The sequence below is a fragment of the Desmodus rotundus genome, chromosome 11, assembly GCF_022682495.2.
Source record: "Desmodus rotundus isolate HL8 chromosome 11, HLdesRot8A.1, whole genome shotgun sequence".
NCBI classification, from domain to species: domain Eukaryota; kingdom Metazoa; phylum Chordata; class Mammalia; order Chiroptera; family Phyllostomidae; genus Desmodus; species Desmodus rotundus.
In genome coordinates this window covers 102,810,183-102,824,446 of record NC_071397.1, presented here as the reverse complement: position 1 = coordinate 102,824,446, position 14,264 = coordinate 102,810,183, and the positions used below count along the sequence as shown (strand labels likewise).

The window sequence follows — 14,264 nt, the reverse complement described above, 5'->3', positions numbered from 1 at the left end:
TATAAACAGTCTGTCGTGGTCTGTGTGTGCACTGTCTGTGTCCTTGGGGATTCGGTACTCAGTCGGGAGATACTGCAGGGGGACCTCCGCCGTGGGGGGGGCCAGTCTGTTCTCCCAACGGCGACTAAGGGTTCCGGTCAATCCGCATCCTTATCCGCTCTTGGGCCTTCTAATTCCAGCCTTCTGTGCGAAGGGGCTAGTTCTTGTAATTTGTCATCTCCTGCTGACTAGTGACATTGGACACTTCCTTGCCCATGTACTGGCCCTTTCCTATGGGAGTATCTTTTTCCTGTTGGTTTGGAGGAGTTCTTTATGTGTTCTAAGTGTAGGCTTTCGGGTTAGCGAGCACTTTCTGGAGCTTTACGTAGGTGGCGTCAGACAGCATTCACTCTCTCTGTCCGGCTTCTTTCGGGCAGCACGACTTGTTGGAGATGTTTGTGCTGCTGCCGGTGCCAGTCGTTTACTTTGTGCCCCTGAGTGGCATCCCGTCGTGCGAACGCACTACAGAGGGCTCTTGCCTTTTCTGCTGGGGGCGTTGGGGTCACTGTCACCCTCCCCGACACAGCGGCGCTGCGAGTGGCTGCACGACCTCAGCCAGGCAGGTGCACACTGCTCTTCCAGGCCCGGGCGCCTGTGCCGGGGCTGAGTCCGCTTGCCCACCGTCACCGAGAGCGGCATGCCGTGGTCTGGGGCTGAAGCGGGCTTGTCTGTTCTCCCCCATCGGCGCTGCTCCAGGTGGCTCGAAGCTGTTATTCAGCCCGTAAATGTTCAGTGTTTTACGTCCTCTTGATGACGTGTCTTCACAGATGCTGTGAAGTGACACTCTTGCTGCCCGGTAAAGTTCCTTGCTTTGAAATGTTGGCTCCTGTTTTCTTCTTTTTGCCTACCTTTTACCATTTTTTGGTATTTTATTTTTTGAAGAGCAGTTTTAGGCTGGCAGCGCAGTGGAGAGGAGGGCACAGAGAGTTCTCACTGCGCTCCCCCACCCCAGGGACGTCACCACCCACTCTCCACACCCCCGCCAGAGTGAGAAGCCTGTGCTGCCGCCGCACCGGCGCCGCCCAGCGTCCCTGGGCCGCTGCAGGCCACTCTCGGGGGTTCGGGCAAATGCACTATGCCCTGTGTGTGCTGTCTCAGCCTGAAACCCCCGCTGTGCTCTGCCTGGTCATCCCCCCGAGCCCCGGATGACCCCAGGTGGCTGCTGGCCCCTCACTGGCTCCGTGGTTTGCCTGTTCCAGGGTGTCGAGTAGTTGGAGTCTTCAACATGTTGTTTTTGCAGATGGGCTTGTCTCTCGGTGACGTGCATGTCAGGTCCCTCTGTGCCTTTTCAGGGCTTGACAGTTCATTGCTTTCCGGTGCTGAGCGACGCTCCTCTTTCTGGACATGCTTGGTTTCTCCGCTCATCCAGGGCAGAACCCCTCGCTGCCGGCAAGTGCTGGCATTTCCGAACACAGCTGCAGTGGACATGGGCGTGCAGGTTTCTGCAGACGTAGGTTCTCCGCCCCTCCGGGCACATGCCGAGGAGTGTGACCGCTGGGCCCTACGTGTGAGTCTGTGCAGGTGCACAAGAGACCGCTCACTCCTCCGACGGGGCTGCGCCGGGGGGTGTTCCCGGTGGCAGGGGAGGTGAGGCCAGCCAGACCCTTACTTGCCCACCCTTGGGGCGTCAGGGTTCAGACCCAGGCCCTCCTGACGGCTGTGGAGGCGGCATCCTCCTCTCCATGTACTTCTCCTCTGCCATCTTCCTTCTTCGTGGCCTCGGTCACTCTCTGAGGCCTGAATACATGCATGCCGGGTCTGCGCAGTTTTTCCTGTGGCTTTCACCGGAGCTTGGTGCCGGGAACTGGCCTGCCACAGTGGAGGGGCGCTCTCCTGAGGTTGCACTGGGTGCGGCCCTCAACTCATTCCGCCTGCGGTCTCCGTCCTGTCCACGGCAAGCCCCACAGCTGCCCCTGTGCAGGCCCCGTCTGCCCGACTCCCTCCCGTCCACCTGGGGCACCTCCTTGCTTCCTGTAGCCATGCCGCCAGCCTCTCGGCCCTTGCTCCCTGCTGCGTGCCCACTGGCCTGTGTCTCTGTCTCCACTACCTGGTTCAGGCTGTCACAGCGGCTGTCTGGGAGTGGCCAGTCTCCCCTCTGTCCCCACCGCAGTCTCCCTTCTGTGCCTGCAGCAATGTTATGTCTCTGATGCAGAAGCCTGGCCACTGCTCCCTCTCTCGCCTGTTCCTGCTGCCTTCCAGCTTCCTAGAGCTCCACGCAAACCCTGCAGAGTCGCCAGGTCACCTGGCTCACTGCTGTGTAGCTGCAGGTTGCCACAGTACAGTGCAGCCCCTGAGAGATGCCTCCTCCGGCCTGGTCCTCGTTACCCTCCTTAGCGCAGTGTTCACACCGCAGTTTCCTCTCCTGGCACATGGTGGGCGCGGCGTGCGTGCACTCAGTCACTAAATAGTGGACCAGTGGGGGCGGAGGGGAGCTGGTCACTCTGCCAGTGTGCGTGATTTGTGATGCTGAGCACCACGGAAATGCTCAACCTGAGAGGATCGTTTAGTACTTCACAGGGATTTTAATAAGTGAACATAAGAAATCGATCCATTGGGAAAACTCAGTCCATTTAATTTCTTAGGTTTGAGGTTATGCTGGTACGTTCTTTTGTTCGCTACCTCTAACCTGTGATTTTTTGTGGATTTTAGCTTCTGATCCTCAGAGGGCACCGTGACCCAGTCACTGCCGTGGCATTTGGGAACACAGGGAGCCCACTTCTGGTCTGCTCTGCATCACAAGACTGCGTTACAATGTGGAGGCTGGATGAGTGCAGAGAGCAAGCACTTCGAGGTAAGTGCAAGTTTAAAACACACTTGAAAAATGTACAAAGGGAACCACTTATCCTTAAATGGACTGGGTAACATAAGGGGTTTGGGATCCCGTTTGACCCCTGCGACCTGGAAACCAGCTGCAGAGTGGGGAGCCCCATGTGGGAATCCCACCAGGCTGTGCAGGCCATGGACTGCGGCCGTGTGAGAAGCCAGGATCCTGTGCTTCATGGGTTTATCTTCTTCATTTTCTCCCTTTGAAATCTGTGACTTCTGTGGGACTGAAGACATGTAGGCAAGCTGAGGTGTCCTTTCCTTACAGAGATGGGAGTTGGGGGGAGGCCAGTGCAGAGCAGGACACACGGGCAAGAGGTGGTTGCGCCCCATGGGCGGCGCAGTAGAGGGTGCCCTTGGCAGAGGTCCCGGTGGCTGTGGCCATGTGGACCAGTCCCCAAGGTGTTGCTGAGCTGGGGTGACAGAAGCCGGGAGGGAGGCCTGGTGCTGGGCTGGGGCGCATTTTAGGCAGAGGGGTGGTGGGGGCCTGGGCATGAAGAGCTTCGCCCCCCTGTGGAGCCAGGAGCGAGCCCATGTGGGTGGGGGGGTGGGGTCAGGGTTTTGTCAGGCGGCCATGAAAGGTCAGTGGGGACCACGTTTCGGAGTGCCGGTTGGAGGTTATAGGGTCACTTTAAAATCAAGTAATTTTAGGCAGCAGCCTATCTCACACTCCTCCTTTAATTTGTAGTGTGGCCTCTCCGTTACGAGTGTGTCACCACTGGCACTTGCGTGCGCACACACAGTAAATGCACACCCACATGTGTGAACATGCATGCACACACACAAATGCACCACACACAGTATGCACACACATTGTGAACACACATAGAACACACAGAGAGAAAGGCACACATGGCACACACATGCCGCACAAACGTGTGCATGGGCATACAGCACACACACAGTACATGCATATTCACAAGTACACACGGGGCACACAGCACACCCATTTAGCACGCACAGGCACATACATATGTGTGTGTGGTCCGGTGTGTGTGCACGTACCACACACACACACGCACACACGTACTCACAAGTGGTGCACATGCATGCAGCACACACCCACACAAACACACGTGTCATGTGCGTGTGTGCACACCACGTCCAGTGAACCTTGTGTCAGGTGTCTGCTCCCCACCCAGGTCTTTGTAAACAGGCAGCTCTGGCCGGAAGGGGCGGTGCTCCCGAAGCCTCTCTATGTCTCTGTGGGGCCTCACGCAGATCCTGACACATGGTGGTCTATTCTCGGGCTGCAGGCGGCGGGAGCCCTGGGCCTGGCTTGGAGCTCCGGGGTGCCCAGGGTCCCTGCCGGGCGGGGGGGTCAGCACAGGTGCACCTGTACCCCTCTCCGGGGCTGATGGGGAGGGCGCCCTCACACTCTGGGCCTGTCTGGGCCATTCTGACCAACTCCTCATGTTTCCAGAAGGATTTTGTGTTCACTGTTTTTACTGCTCTCAAAGAGCCGGAGTCCTAGGCAGGCCGCTCGTCTGTGGGTGACTGCAGAGGGACCAATGACGCCCTGTGACAGCGGCCGTCCCATCTCTGATAACCAGCATGCTGTCCACTCCCCGCAGGGGTGGACCCGCACGGTGTTGTCCTGAGTGCCCTGCCAGGAAAGGCGCGGTGTGTGCGGTACCGTCCTGACGACCGAGCAGCCGCGGTGTGCACCGGCAACCAAGTCCTCGTGCTGGACGTCGAGGTGAGTCCCCTCCCAGGGCCCGGGATGCAAGGCTGCCAGGGCCTGGCCGTGCCAAAGTCCGCCTGCCGCTTGTCGGCAGTGTGTTTAGTTGGGCGGGTTCCGGTAAACATGTTTGGGGGTGAATGAACACACATCTTTCTCTGCACTTGGAGCCCCGGGAACCACCTGCTGCTCTCGTGTGTGAGCTGGGAGACCTGGAACATTCACCCTCGTGACGGCCTCCGCTTTCGTAACTGCTCGAGACCTGCCCAGCGGGCCCTGCTGTTTGCCTCCTTTTTCAAAATCTGTTTCCCATCGAGACTCGGGCTTTTCTCACTTACTTGTCGGTCGGGATCAGGGTCAGTCACACGGAAGGTTCTGCGATGGCCACGTCCTGTGTCTGACTGTGGAACGACGTTCTCGGCCACTGTCAGGCAGCAGGACACAGCTTTCTGTCCCCGCCGGATTCGTGGCTGGCTTGTGGCATCCTGTGGAGACAGGTTACCCGGGGCCTGGAGTCTCGAGTCCCCCTAACAGCTGCTTGCCTGCGGAGAGTTTCCTGGCTGGGGCCAGGTGACAAAACGCAGGTTGAGGAGGACGTGGGGCGTGACGTTACGCTGGTGCCGTGCTGCTGTGGGCTGGGCGGGGCGGGGCACGGAGTGCACTTGCATTTCCGCACACTGCCTGGGAGATGCAGGCTCCCCCAGGGGAAGGTGGGTGTTAGGAGTGACGTCACAGGCCGACAGGGGACGTGTCCTCGGGCTCGGGGGCCTCCGAGGCTTGTCTTGCCAAGGCCTGGGGCTGGGGCTGTGCACACCAAGTGTTTCAGGGAAGACGCCTGCTCAGGCTTCGCGAAGGTCAGGCCTGCTTGGCTTCCCTGTCGCCGCCCCTGCTCCCGGGCCCCTGCATGCTCGTCTGCTGTGAGCCCTGAGGTGTGCGCACAGAGCGTGTGGCGTTGCGAGGAGGGGGTTGTGTGCGGTGTGTGTGTTTGAAGGGAAACTGCTTTTGGTGGGATATGCACCCACTGTCAGCTCGTCTGACCCCCCGCCCCCGCCCCAGGCCCGGTCCGTGCTGGCCCAGCTGCAGGGGCACCAGGGCCCCGTGACCGCGGCGGAGTTCTGCGCCCGGCAGCCGCACGTCGTCATCTCTGTGTCGGAGGACAGGTGCTTCAGGGTAAGGGGCAGCTTGCACGCAGGACAGGAGCTTAGACAGCTGGGCCGTGGCGCACTTGTGCGGGGCCTCACGTTTTTGGTCGCTGCCATGCCTGTAATTTCATTTTTGCCACGTCCTGTGAAGTGGTTGCTGTCCTGACCTTCGGCCTGATGCTTTGGCTGGGGTTGCGGGTGGGGTGTGGAAGCTGGGGCAGAGCTCACAGCACGTCCTGTGCCCCCACAGGCCCACGTGGGGCCAGTCTGCTCAGGCCCTCCTCCCCCATGCCAGGGCCTTGGGGAGGAAGACGCCAGTTTATCTGCAAGGTGGTTCCGAGGGGCCCGGAGCAGAAACCCCTTTCCAGGGTCAGTTGGGCTTAAGAAGAGAATAAATTAGAAAGCGAGCTCAGGGCCTGTGCACCCGCTGCTTGGCCAGTGTCACGAGGGGTGGGTGACGGGGCGCTGCGGCTGTGAGAGAAAGAAGAGTGGGGGGAGCGCACCAAGCGGCGGCCGGCATGGGGAGGACAGGGGCGGCTGCCATGTCCAGGCTGTGCCTGGAGCAGCCAGCTGGAGCAGGTCTGGGCCACGGCCCGCCCCCTGCCCCCGCTGCCCCGCTCCGCCCTGCTGCACCTGCTTTCCTGTCTGGAAATGGTGGGAATAAGCAGCATGATGCTGCTCATCGCCTCCCAGGTGGCATGAGGCTTGAAGGAGTGGGTGTTGGAGAGCACTGAGTGTGGCTGTCCCAGGAGGGAAGGGGGCGTGGGGTTGAGTGCAGGCACGGCTGGCTCCACCCCTCGGCAGCGCCAGGCGGACACAGCTGGCGGGTCTCCGCCGGGCCTCGTGTTGGGTCTTCCAAACCCACAGCTTCTTATTTCTGGAAACGTAGCGTTTTTCCTGACATCTTTGGTTGTGTCTGCCCGTTTACTGTATGTACTTGTCATGATACGGGTTTCTCCTTTAGAAACCATTTACATAGAGTAATTAGCACTCGGCTAGAAGTGGCAGCTCACGCTGGAGCAGTGGCGGCAGACGTGTTGCCTCCCCTGAGAAACCTGTGTCTGTCCAAAGGTCTGGGACTGCCGCGCGGGATCCTTGGTGTACAGCTCGCCAGTACTCACAGGTACCTCTCCAGGTGACACCTCTTCTGTCGGCAGCTCCGGGCCACCAGGCTCCCCGGTGACGGTGTGACTCTGGAGACAGAAATGGCTGTTTCCCCCCCACCTAATTCTCTTGGTTTTCATGGGGAAGCGTCGGCGTTGCTTGGAGCTTTGTGAGGCAGGAGATGTGTGGTCAGTGCTGCCCTGGGAAACAGGGCCCAGTGCTGCGCTGTGGTGGGGCCCCGCCAACCCTGCCGTGGGACGGGCTGATCACGTCTCCGCTGCTTGGGCAGAAAACGTTTGGCTCCTGCGTCATTCCTGGGTCGCCACATGCCCCCCTCACACCGTCCCTCTGGTCATGGCTGACGTCTGCCCATGGTTCCTTGTGGGGCCGGGAGGCTGAGCAGGGCGCCTGTGCGGGTCTCCCCAGGGTGGGTGACAAGGCGGGGTCAGCGTGACTCCTCTGCAGGCCCCCCCCCCCTGCACCTTCTGCGACTAGTGTCCCGCGTGCCTCCTGCTCCCAGGTGCAGTTTCGAGTCCAGGACAAGGGGGCTGCCTTCCTGGGGGGCGAACCATGAAAACAGCTTTGGGGACCTTCAGGTGCCATCGCCCGGTAGAGCGAGCGTCCTTCCTGAGGTTACTGATTTGTGTGAAGCACCCAACACTGTAGTGTCTTGAATACGTTACCAATCGCAGGGACCAAGCACATTGCTTGGAACGAAATTGGAATTGTCTTCCTGAAATTATGTGGAAGTATTTGACAAGAAAACAATTACAGTTTTGATTTTAATGTCTTTTATGGTGTTTTGGGATGTGGGGTGTTTTTAAATATCCATTTGTCTTACTCTCCTGGATTCCCGACAGTTTGGAGTCTGAACACGCCTCCAGTGAGATGGCGCAACAGTTTAACAGGGACTTCCACCCCACGCCGGTTTCATCTCCGACCCGCGGGTTCACCCGTCACGGCTCTCCAGAGCCGCTCTGCGGGTAGCTGAGTGCTTCCCGGACCTGCTCTGAGCTCGCCCTGCATTATGACGCTGCCAGGGCTCGGGTGGGAGTACGGTGCGAGGGGTACAGGGCAGCCAGGTGGCCCCTGCCTGCCCCACGCTCACGGAGACCCCCGAAGTGTGCGCTGGGTTTCCACTTCCTGCGCAGCCCTCACTGAGCACCATGGGGCCGTGGCTGGGAGTCAGTAGAGCAGTGCCCCCTGCTTGCACTGCGTCAGAAGCTGAGTGTCGTCTGCTCCCTCTGCAGCGGCCCCTCTCCTGAGCCTCTCGGTGGACGAGGAGAGCCAGCTGCTGGTTGCCGGGAGTGCCGAGGGCCAGGTGAGAGCACCACCCCCGCGGCCCGTCCCCTTGGCACCGGCAAGCCCCGCTCGGAGCCTCTCCCGCAGCCTCACCGTCAGCCTCGTCTGTGCTGAAGGGTTTGAGGACATACGTTCTGTTTCCAAACTTAGGTTGTTAGGCGAGCGATTAAGGGTCGTTTCACCGAGAGCAGGTCCTGTTCTCTTTATCCATCGATAGAATTTGGGAACTGTCCCGTCAGGAAGAACCCTGCTCTCCCTCTGGGGCCCCACCCTGGGAACCTCCTTTATTTCCACCCAGAACACTCACTTCCGACACTCGGGTCACCAAACAGGAGGCGGTTGGTCCCACACCAAGAAGTTCTAGGTGGCACCAGCTGGGTGTCCTGCAGTTTAGCTGAGACCTGGGGAAGGTCTGACCCCACAGGTGAGGGGCCTGTCCCACAAACCAGCCCCCACTTCAGGGCCCATCACGGGTCCCTGTCCCCAGGTTCCCCCCACTTCTGCCCATGTGTCTGTGAGTCAGAGGGTCCCCTGACCCTCCTTGGCTTTGACTGACCTGCTGGAGAGGCTCACGGCACGCAGGGCAACACGTCCTCACGGACGCCGGTTTGCTCTATATCAACCACCAGGCGCGGAGATGCGCAGGGGGGTCTGGGGGTCCCTGCACAGGGACCGCTGTCCCGTGGAGCTGGGTGCGTCAGCCTCACTAAGGGGTATGCTTGCCAGTCTGGGTGCTGTGTGGGCCCCATAATCTTGGGGTTTCCTGGAGGCTTCATCACGCGGACACCGTTGATTGAATAAACTGGTAGACTTGGGGACTGAGCCCCATCTCTGGCCCCTCGCCCTCCGGGAAGTCCAGCATGGGCAGGATGTAACCCCTGGCAGCCAGCCGTCCCCCCCACCCCCCCAGTCACCGTGAGCCTCACAAAAGGCCCTGGGGTTTTTGGGACTCTGTTCTGGAACCGGACGGAGGGCATGTGTCCTAGTGGGGACGGCAGCTTCCTGGTGAGGCTCTTGGGCGGGGGGTGGGGGGGTGTTTTCCTCGTGGGCCACGTGGCGGTGGGCTGGGTCACGGTGTTGCCTGTCGGGAGGCAGAGCAGGTCCTCACAGGTGGAGCTCGGGGGGCAGGGCCTGGCCTCCTGCCCTGGCTGCTGCCGGCTCACTTGCTTGTGGGCCTTCTCCGCCTTCTGTCCCTGTTGCTGGTCCAGCTTTGTGCCTGCAGTTTGGTGGAAGGTCACCGTTACCGGTGTGTGACGCGCGTTGACCTGAGGAAAAAGGTGGAGAGCTTCCGCGCCAGGACGGTCGGTCCCAGGCCGTGCGGCTGGCCAGGTAATGGGGCCCAGGCTCTCCCCCGGGCTCTCAGACGACTGGTGCAGGGTCCCATGTGGGAGGTGCAGCAGGGATGGTGGGGGGGGGCGTGGTGGTGGTGGTGGGGGCCCCTCCTGTGTGCCAGGGGGTGGTTGTCATGGCACCAGGGGTTGGCGATGAGCATCGGCCAGCTGCCTGTGGCTTCTCCCTGCTCAGCAGGCCGGTGCTCTCGCTCACCCCGGGCTCCGCAGGGGCTGGCCCTCCCGTGTCCTCCTGGAGCTCACCTGTCCGTCCCGGCCCACCGGGTCGCCACGTGCTCCCTTGTCCACCTTCCTGCCGCGGGAGCCGATGCTGCTGGAAAACGGCTGATTGTACTGTTAACCCAGTGAACGACTTTGTAGGTGGATCTAGTCCGTTCGTTTTCATCGTACAGCAACTACATCTTTGCTGACCTTCAAGTTTCTCATCACTGTTAGTCTTTCAGTTTAATTTGTTTTATTTTGTTTTGTTTTTTGCAGATGGCTTTAAGCCAGTCCTTTTAAAATAGGTCAGAAATTACCTTTATCCAATATGTCTGTTTTTTACGTCTCCGTTCTCAATAGTTCACTATTGTCGCATCAGCACCCATTTATGACGAAGTTAAGCCCACACAGCCGCATTCCCCTGGCCCCTCTGTGGTCTGCACCCGGAACCCCGCCCACCCTCACGGCCCACACCACGGGGCCACACACCCTCACCTCGTTCTCTGATGAGGAAGCCACTTGTCCCCCACGGCCCCGACGTGGTGGCAGCAGCATGTGTTTCTGATGACACCCGCTGATCGTGACCACCTCGCCTGTCGGGTCACCAATGCCTCTGTTCCTAGAGGGCAGTGAGCTTCCCTCTGCAAACGCGCCGGGGAGAGGGGACGAGGTCGAGGCGACGCTTCCCGTGCTGGGCCTGGCACGCTGCGACCTGGCGCGCGTCCGCGGTCCTGACCGGGGCCTGTGAGTATGCTGAGCGTGGCCGGGGCCATGGGGAGGAAGCCTCGTTTTGTGGGCGATGGAGAGTAATAATAACTGCAGGTGTTCTCTGGGTTGCGTGTTTTAAGTCTTGAAGCTGGTGAACCTGGCCAGTTGTTTTGGATGGACTTGATAAAAGAGACGGGTCGTTTAAGTTTGGCTCGTAAAACCTGGGCAGAGCTTGACTTCTGCAGTGGAGCGAAAGGGAGACCTCCCCCATCAGTGCCTGTGTTACACATTTAACACCGCGTGGCCCGGCCGGCACAGCCTGTCTCACCGCAGACACCGGCCTGGTCCGCGCTGCGGGCGGCGGCCAGGGAGGAGCAGTTGCTTGGCCAGCAGCCGAGCCGACTGCGGGGTCCGAGCCCGTGTGTGCCCCGCATCTCAGAGCGGTGGCCGGGACTGGAAGGGCACAGGCGATGTGACAGGCCCGACATCTGTCCCGCACGACTTGCTTGGTCGCCTTGCGGCCTGGCATGGGGTGAGGGCACCAAGTATGAGTGGTGGGGAGGCGGGGCTGCCGGAGGCCAGGCGTCGAGGCCGGTGCCTGGGCCAGTGTCCTCAGGCGCAGGTGGGCGACGGGCAGGCTGGTCCGCAGGGGCTCGTTGCTCAGGTCCGAGGCCTGGCTCTGGTTTGTGAACGGGCTGCAAAGCAGGGCTGTGTCTGCTGGCCTGCGTGCCCTGCTGCTCTGGGGGTGGCCTGCTCTTGGTTTGTCTGCCCCGCAGAGCCGCCTGCCAATGGGCACGGCGGCACTGAGCCCCTCCCAGGGAGCCCAGCTGCATGCGGGCCTGCGGAGGCCGTGGTACCAGCCTCTTGTGACCTCAGAGCAATAAAGAGGTCGCAGATCAGAGTCGAGCAGGGACCAGGTTATGGCGTTTTGAGTTACTTGTCTTCACTAGAGACTAGGCTCCTAAGAAATCCCGAATGATTTTATTTTATTATTTTTTAAAAAGGCTTTATTTATTTTTAAAGAGAGGGGAAGGGAAGGAGAGAGGGAAACATCAATATGTGGTTGCCTCTTGTGCGCCCCCTACTGGGGACCTGGCCTGCAACCCAGGCAGGCCCTGACTGGGAATCCAAACGGCGACTTTTTGGTTCGCAGGCCAGCGCTCAGTCCACTGAGCCACACCAGCCGGTCCCCAAACAGGTTTAACAGCAGCCTAGTTGTGGGAATTGCAGTTTGCAGGTGACAGGAACCAGCCACGGGCCGCAGCACGTACAGGCCCCTTTGGTCTCCATGGTTACGCTCCGTGCAACCTAGCGTTGGGGGAGGCTCAGTGACCCCGAGGAACCGCAGCTGCAGTGAGGTCTGCGCCGTTTTCCTGTCTCTCTTCTAGGAACAGTCCCTCTGCTGGGAACGCCCGCTGCCTGTGGATCGGGAGCTCCACGGGCTCTTTCATGCTGAACTTGGCGAGCTTCGAGCTGGAGGCCGTCTTGCATTACCAGGGTGAGATCGAGGTTCCGACTCCCCTTGGTGCACCTTTCGTGTCTGTCGGGGTTTCTCTGACGGCTCTGGGTCGAAAGGCCACCACTTGGGTGTGAGGACCAGACGGGCGGCACACTCGCGACAGCGCGCTCCTCTCTGACCGTGGGGGCTGTGGCCTGTGGAGGCCCAGGGACGCACTCGGGTTCTGCCGGGGCCTCTGGTGCTGCTCCCGGTTCCCCAGGCCTGCTGCGCCCTTTCTCCAGTGTCATGGCTGCGTGGGACAGCCCTGGCCCTTGGCGCTCCGTCCCTCTGTCTGCCCCAAGGCTCCTCCCCAGGATGTCAGTGCCTGCTGTGCCTGGACAGCCTCACAGGGGGTCCTGACCGGACCTGTTGCCAGCTGGGCTGACGCCCTGCCGTCCAGTCCCACCCTGCCCCCACCGTCTGTCTGCCCAGCAGGAGGGATCAGGACGCCCCCTCCTCCCTGTCAGCAAGGCCCCTTGTCAGGAAGGCACCCGCCCAGGGCTTCCCTCTGCCCTGCCCCCACCTGCACTCCACTGGAATTCCTCATCCCCCTTCTCCTTCAAGCTCTCCAGAGGGGCCCCGGCTGCCTTGGGGCTGTGGGACTGGGGACAAGTAGGATGGTGAGCATGGCCCAGGCCCACAGCCCCTGCTCACGGGAAGTCACCCCTCCCTCGTCACGCTGTTGCACTCTAGGGGCTGCCCTTGACCTCTGCAGGCCTCTGTCGGCCCCAGTGTCTGGGCCCCACCTGCTCCTCCCACCTCTGCCCGTCCCCGCTCGCCCGTGTGTGTGTGTGTGTGTGTGTGTGTGTGTGTGTGTGCGCGCGCGCGTGCGTGTGTGTGGGCGCGCAGCGGCACTGGCCACGGGCCCTGTCCTGTCCCCTGCACCATCAGGGGCAATCTGGACGGACGCGTCACTGAGTGATTGGCTATTGGCTCCCCTCCTTACTCCCTAAACATTGCTGCTTTGTTTTTCTTGCTGAAAATGAAGATTTTAGGAACCTCAGCATTCAAGTTGCTGGATCCTGTGCTGTGATGAGCGGCGGTGATAAGGTTAGTCCCTCCCACTCACCACCTGGGAGTCTGTGGGTGTGTCCATCCATCTGTCTGTCTGTCCGTCCATCCACGTGAACCGTGCTCATGTGTCCCGCATGAGCGACACCAGGCTCGGTTCACGAGGTCTGTGTGAGGAGGGCGTTGAGGGTCGCAGGGCCGTGCAGACAGCCCTGACCAGCAAGCCCCGAAACCGTTGGACGGACGGACGCAGGTTTGCTGCCGACAGAGCTGCGTTTGCGTTGGAGTCGGGTCTGCGTGTTCGTGGTCAGATTGCAGTTACCTGCCTCTTCCTGACCTTCGCAGGCCTTCTGCTTACTCGCCTCTATGTTTGGGGGTGAGATCGTGCTGTTGGAGGTCGACCTGGCTGCTCTCGTGAGGTCTCAGCAGCGCCCCCTCCTGGGAACTCCTCTCTCAGTGCTGCCCAGGTGGGTCTATCCAGGTGGGCCTGCCCAGGTGTGTCTGCCCAGCTGGCTCTGCCCAGGTGGGGGCTGCATGTGTCCGTGTATCAGCGGACAGAATTTAGAGTAAAGTGTGGTGAACTCCCAACTGTACTAACCTCGTTTGGAAGAACTTACTGCTGTGTCCATCCTGTTTAAAACTAGGTGGCTCAGGTTATTTCCATGTGAAGCACTGCTGTGCTTCAGGATAGAGTGTAGGTGGCAACACAGCACTTGCACTAAAATGCAAATGTGGTTTTTGGAAAGATAGAGCAAGCTTGGTAGTAGTCCCGTGGATGTCGCGTGCTCCCGTCCCCATGTGCTGGTCACCGGACCATGCTCACAGAGCGCGTGTTGCGGAAACAGCTCTGGCAGGTGCGCCCGCTCCCCTGGTGCAGCTTCCCCTTTTCATTTCAGCTCCTGCGTCTCGCCGACCTCTCCTCTGTACCTTGGGGTTGCTGCGGAAAAACGAACCGAGCCGGCCAGCCACAAACGCGCTGGTTAGTATGGCGCTCTCCAAAACGCGGAGGCACAGACAGTGTTCGTGCTCAGTCCCCACGGCGTTGGTGGCGCTGCGTTGCTTTGGGGTGTGCGTGTGTCCAGGCCCCTGTGTACCCTTAGGGCAGGGTGCGCCTCATAGGGATTCGGTAACTTCTAAGAACACCGGTGGCTGTCTCTCCCGTGCCGGCCCAGCGGTGGCCTGTGGTGGACACTCTGACGGTTTATCATGACGACGTTTTTTCTCGTTCTCTTGGCTGAAGAATTTGAAGCGAAGCCCGGTGACATCATGTTGCCGCACAGACTCGGATGCCTTTCTAGACGCGCGAACGATCCTTCCCCGTCACGACACAGTGTCCCAGCTGGCGGCACCCTCAGTGTCCGGGACCCAGGAACGTTCTTCTCAGACACGTTTTCTCCCTGTCTGCT

General features: G+C 60.4%; 1 protein-coding gene across 21 annotated transcripts in view; it reads left to right on the top strand.

The window, feature by feature from the left end:
• Positions 1–14,264, top strand: part of WDR27 (WD repeat domain 27) — a 96,569-nt gene that overhangs the window by 6,029 nt on the left and 76,276 nt on the right. For all 21 annotated transcript variants that reach the window (XR_008425481.1, XR_008425485.1, XR_008425484.1 and 18 more), the window contains 11 exons: positions 2,689–2,830; positions 4,437–4,561; positions 5,600–5,713; positions 6,757–6,808; positions 8,040–8,110; positions 9,300–9,420; positions 10,265–10,385; positions 11,738–11,847; positions 12,836–12,897; positions 13,204–13,325; positions 13,755–13,837. Coding sequence is in view for 15 of the 21 variants with exons in the window: in XM_053913539.1 (XP_053769514.1) it covers positions 2,689–2,830; positions 4,437–4,561; positions 5,600–5,713; positions 6,757–6,808; positions 8,040–8,110; positions 9,300–9,420; positions 10,265–10,385; positions 11,738–11,847; positions 12,836–12,897; positions 13,204–13,325; positions 13,755–13,837 (1,123 nt within the window). In the remaining 6 variants the exon portion in view is untranslated. The remainder of the gene's footprint in view (positions 1–2,688; positions 2,831–4,436; positions 4,562–5,599; positions 5,714–6,756; positions 6,809–8,039; positions 8,111–9,299; positions 9,421–10,264; positions 10,386–11,737; positions 11,848–12,835; positions 12,898–13,203; positions 13,326–13,754; positions 13,838–14,264) is intronic.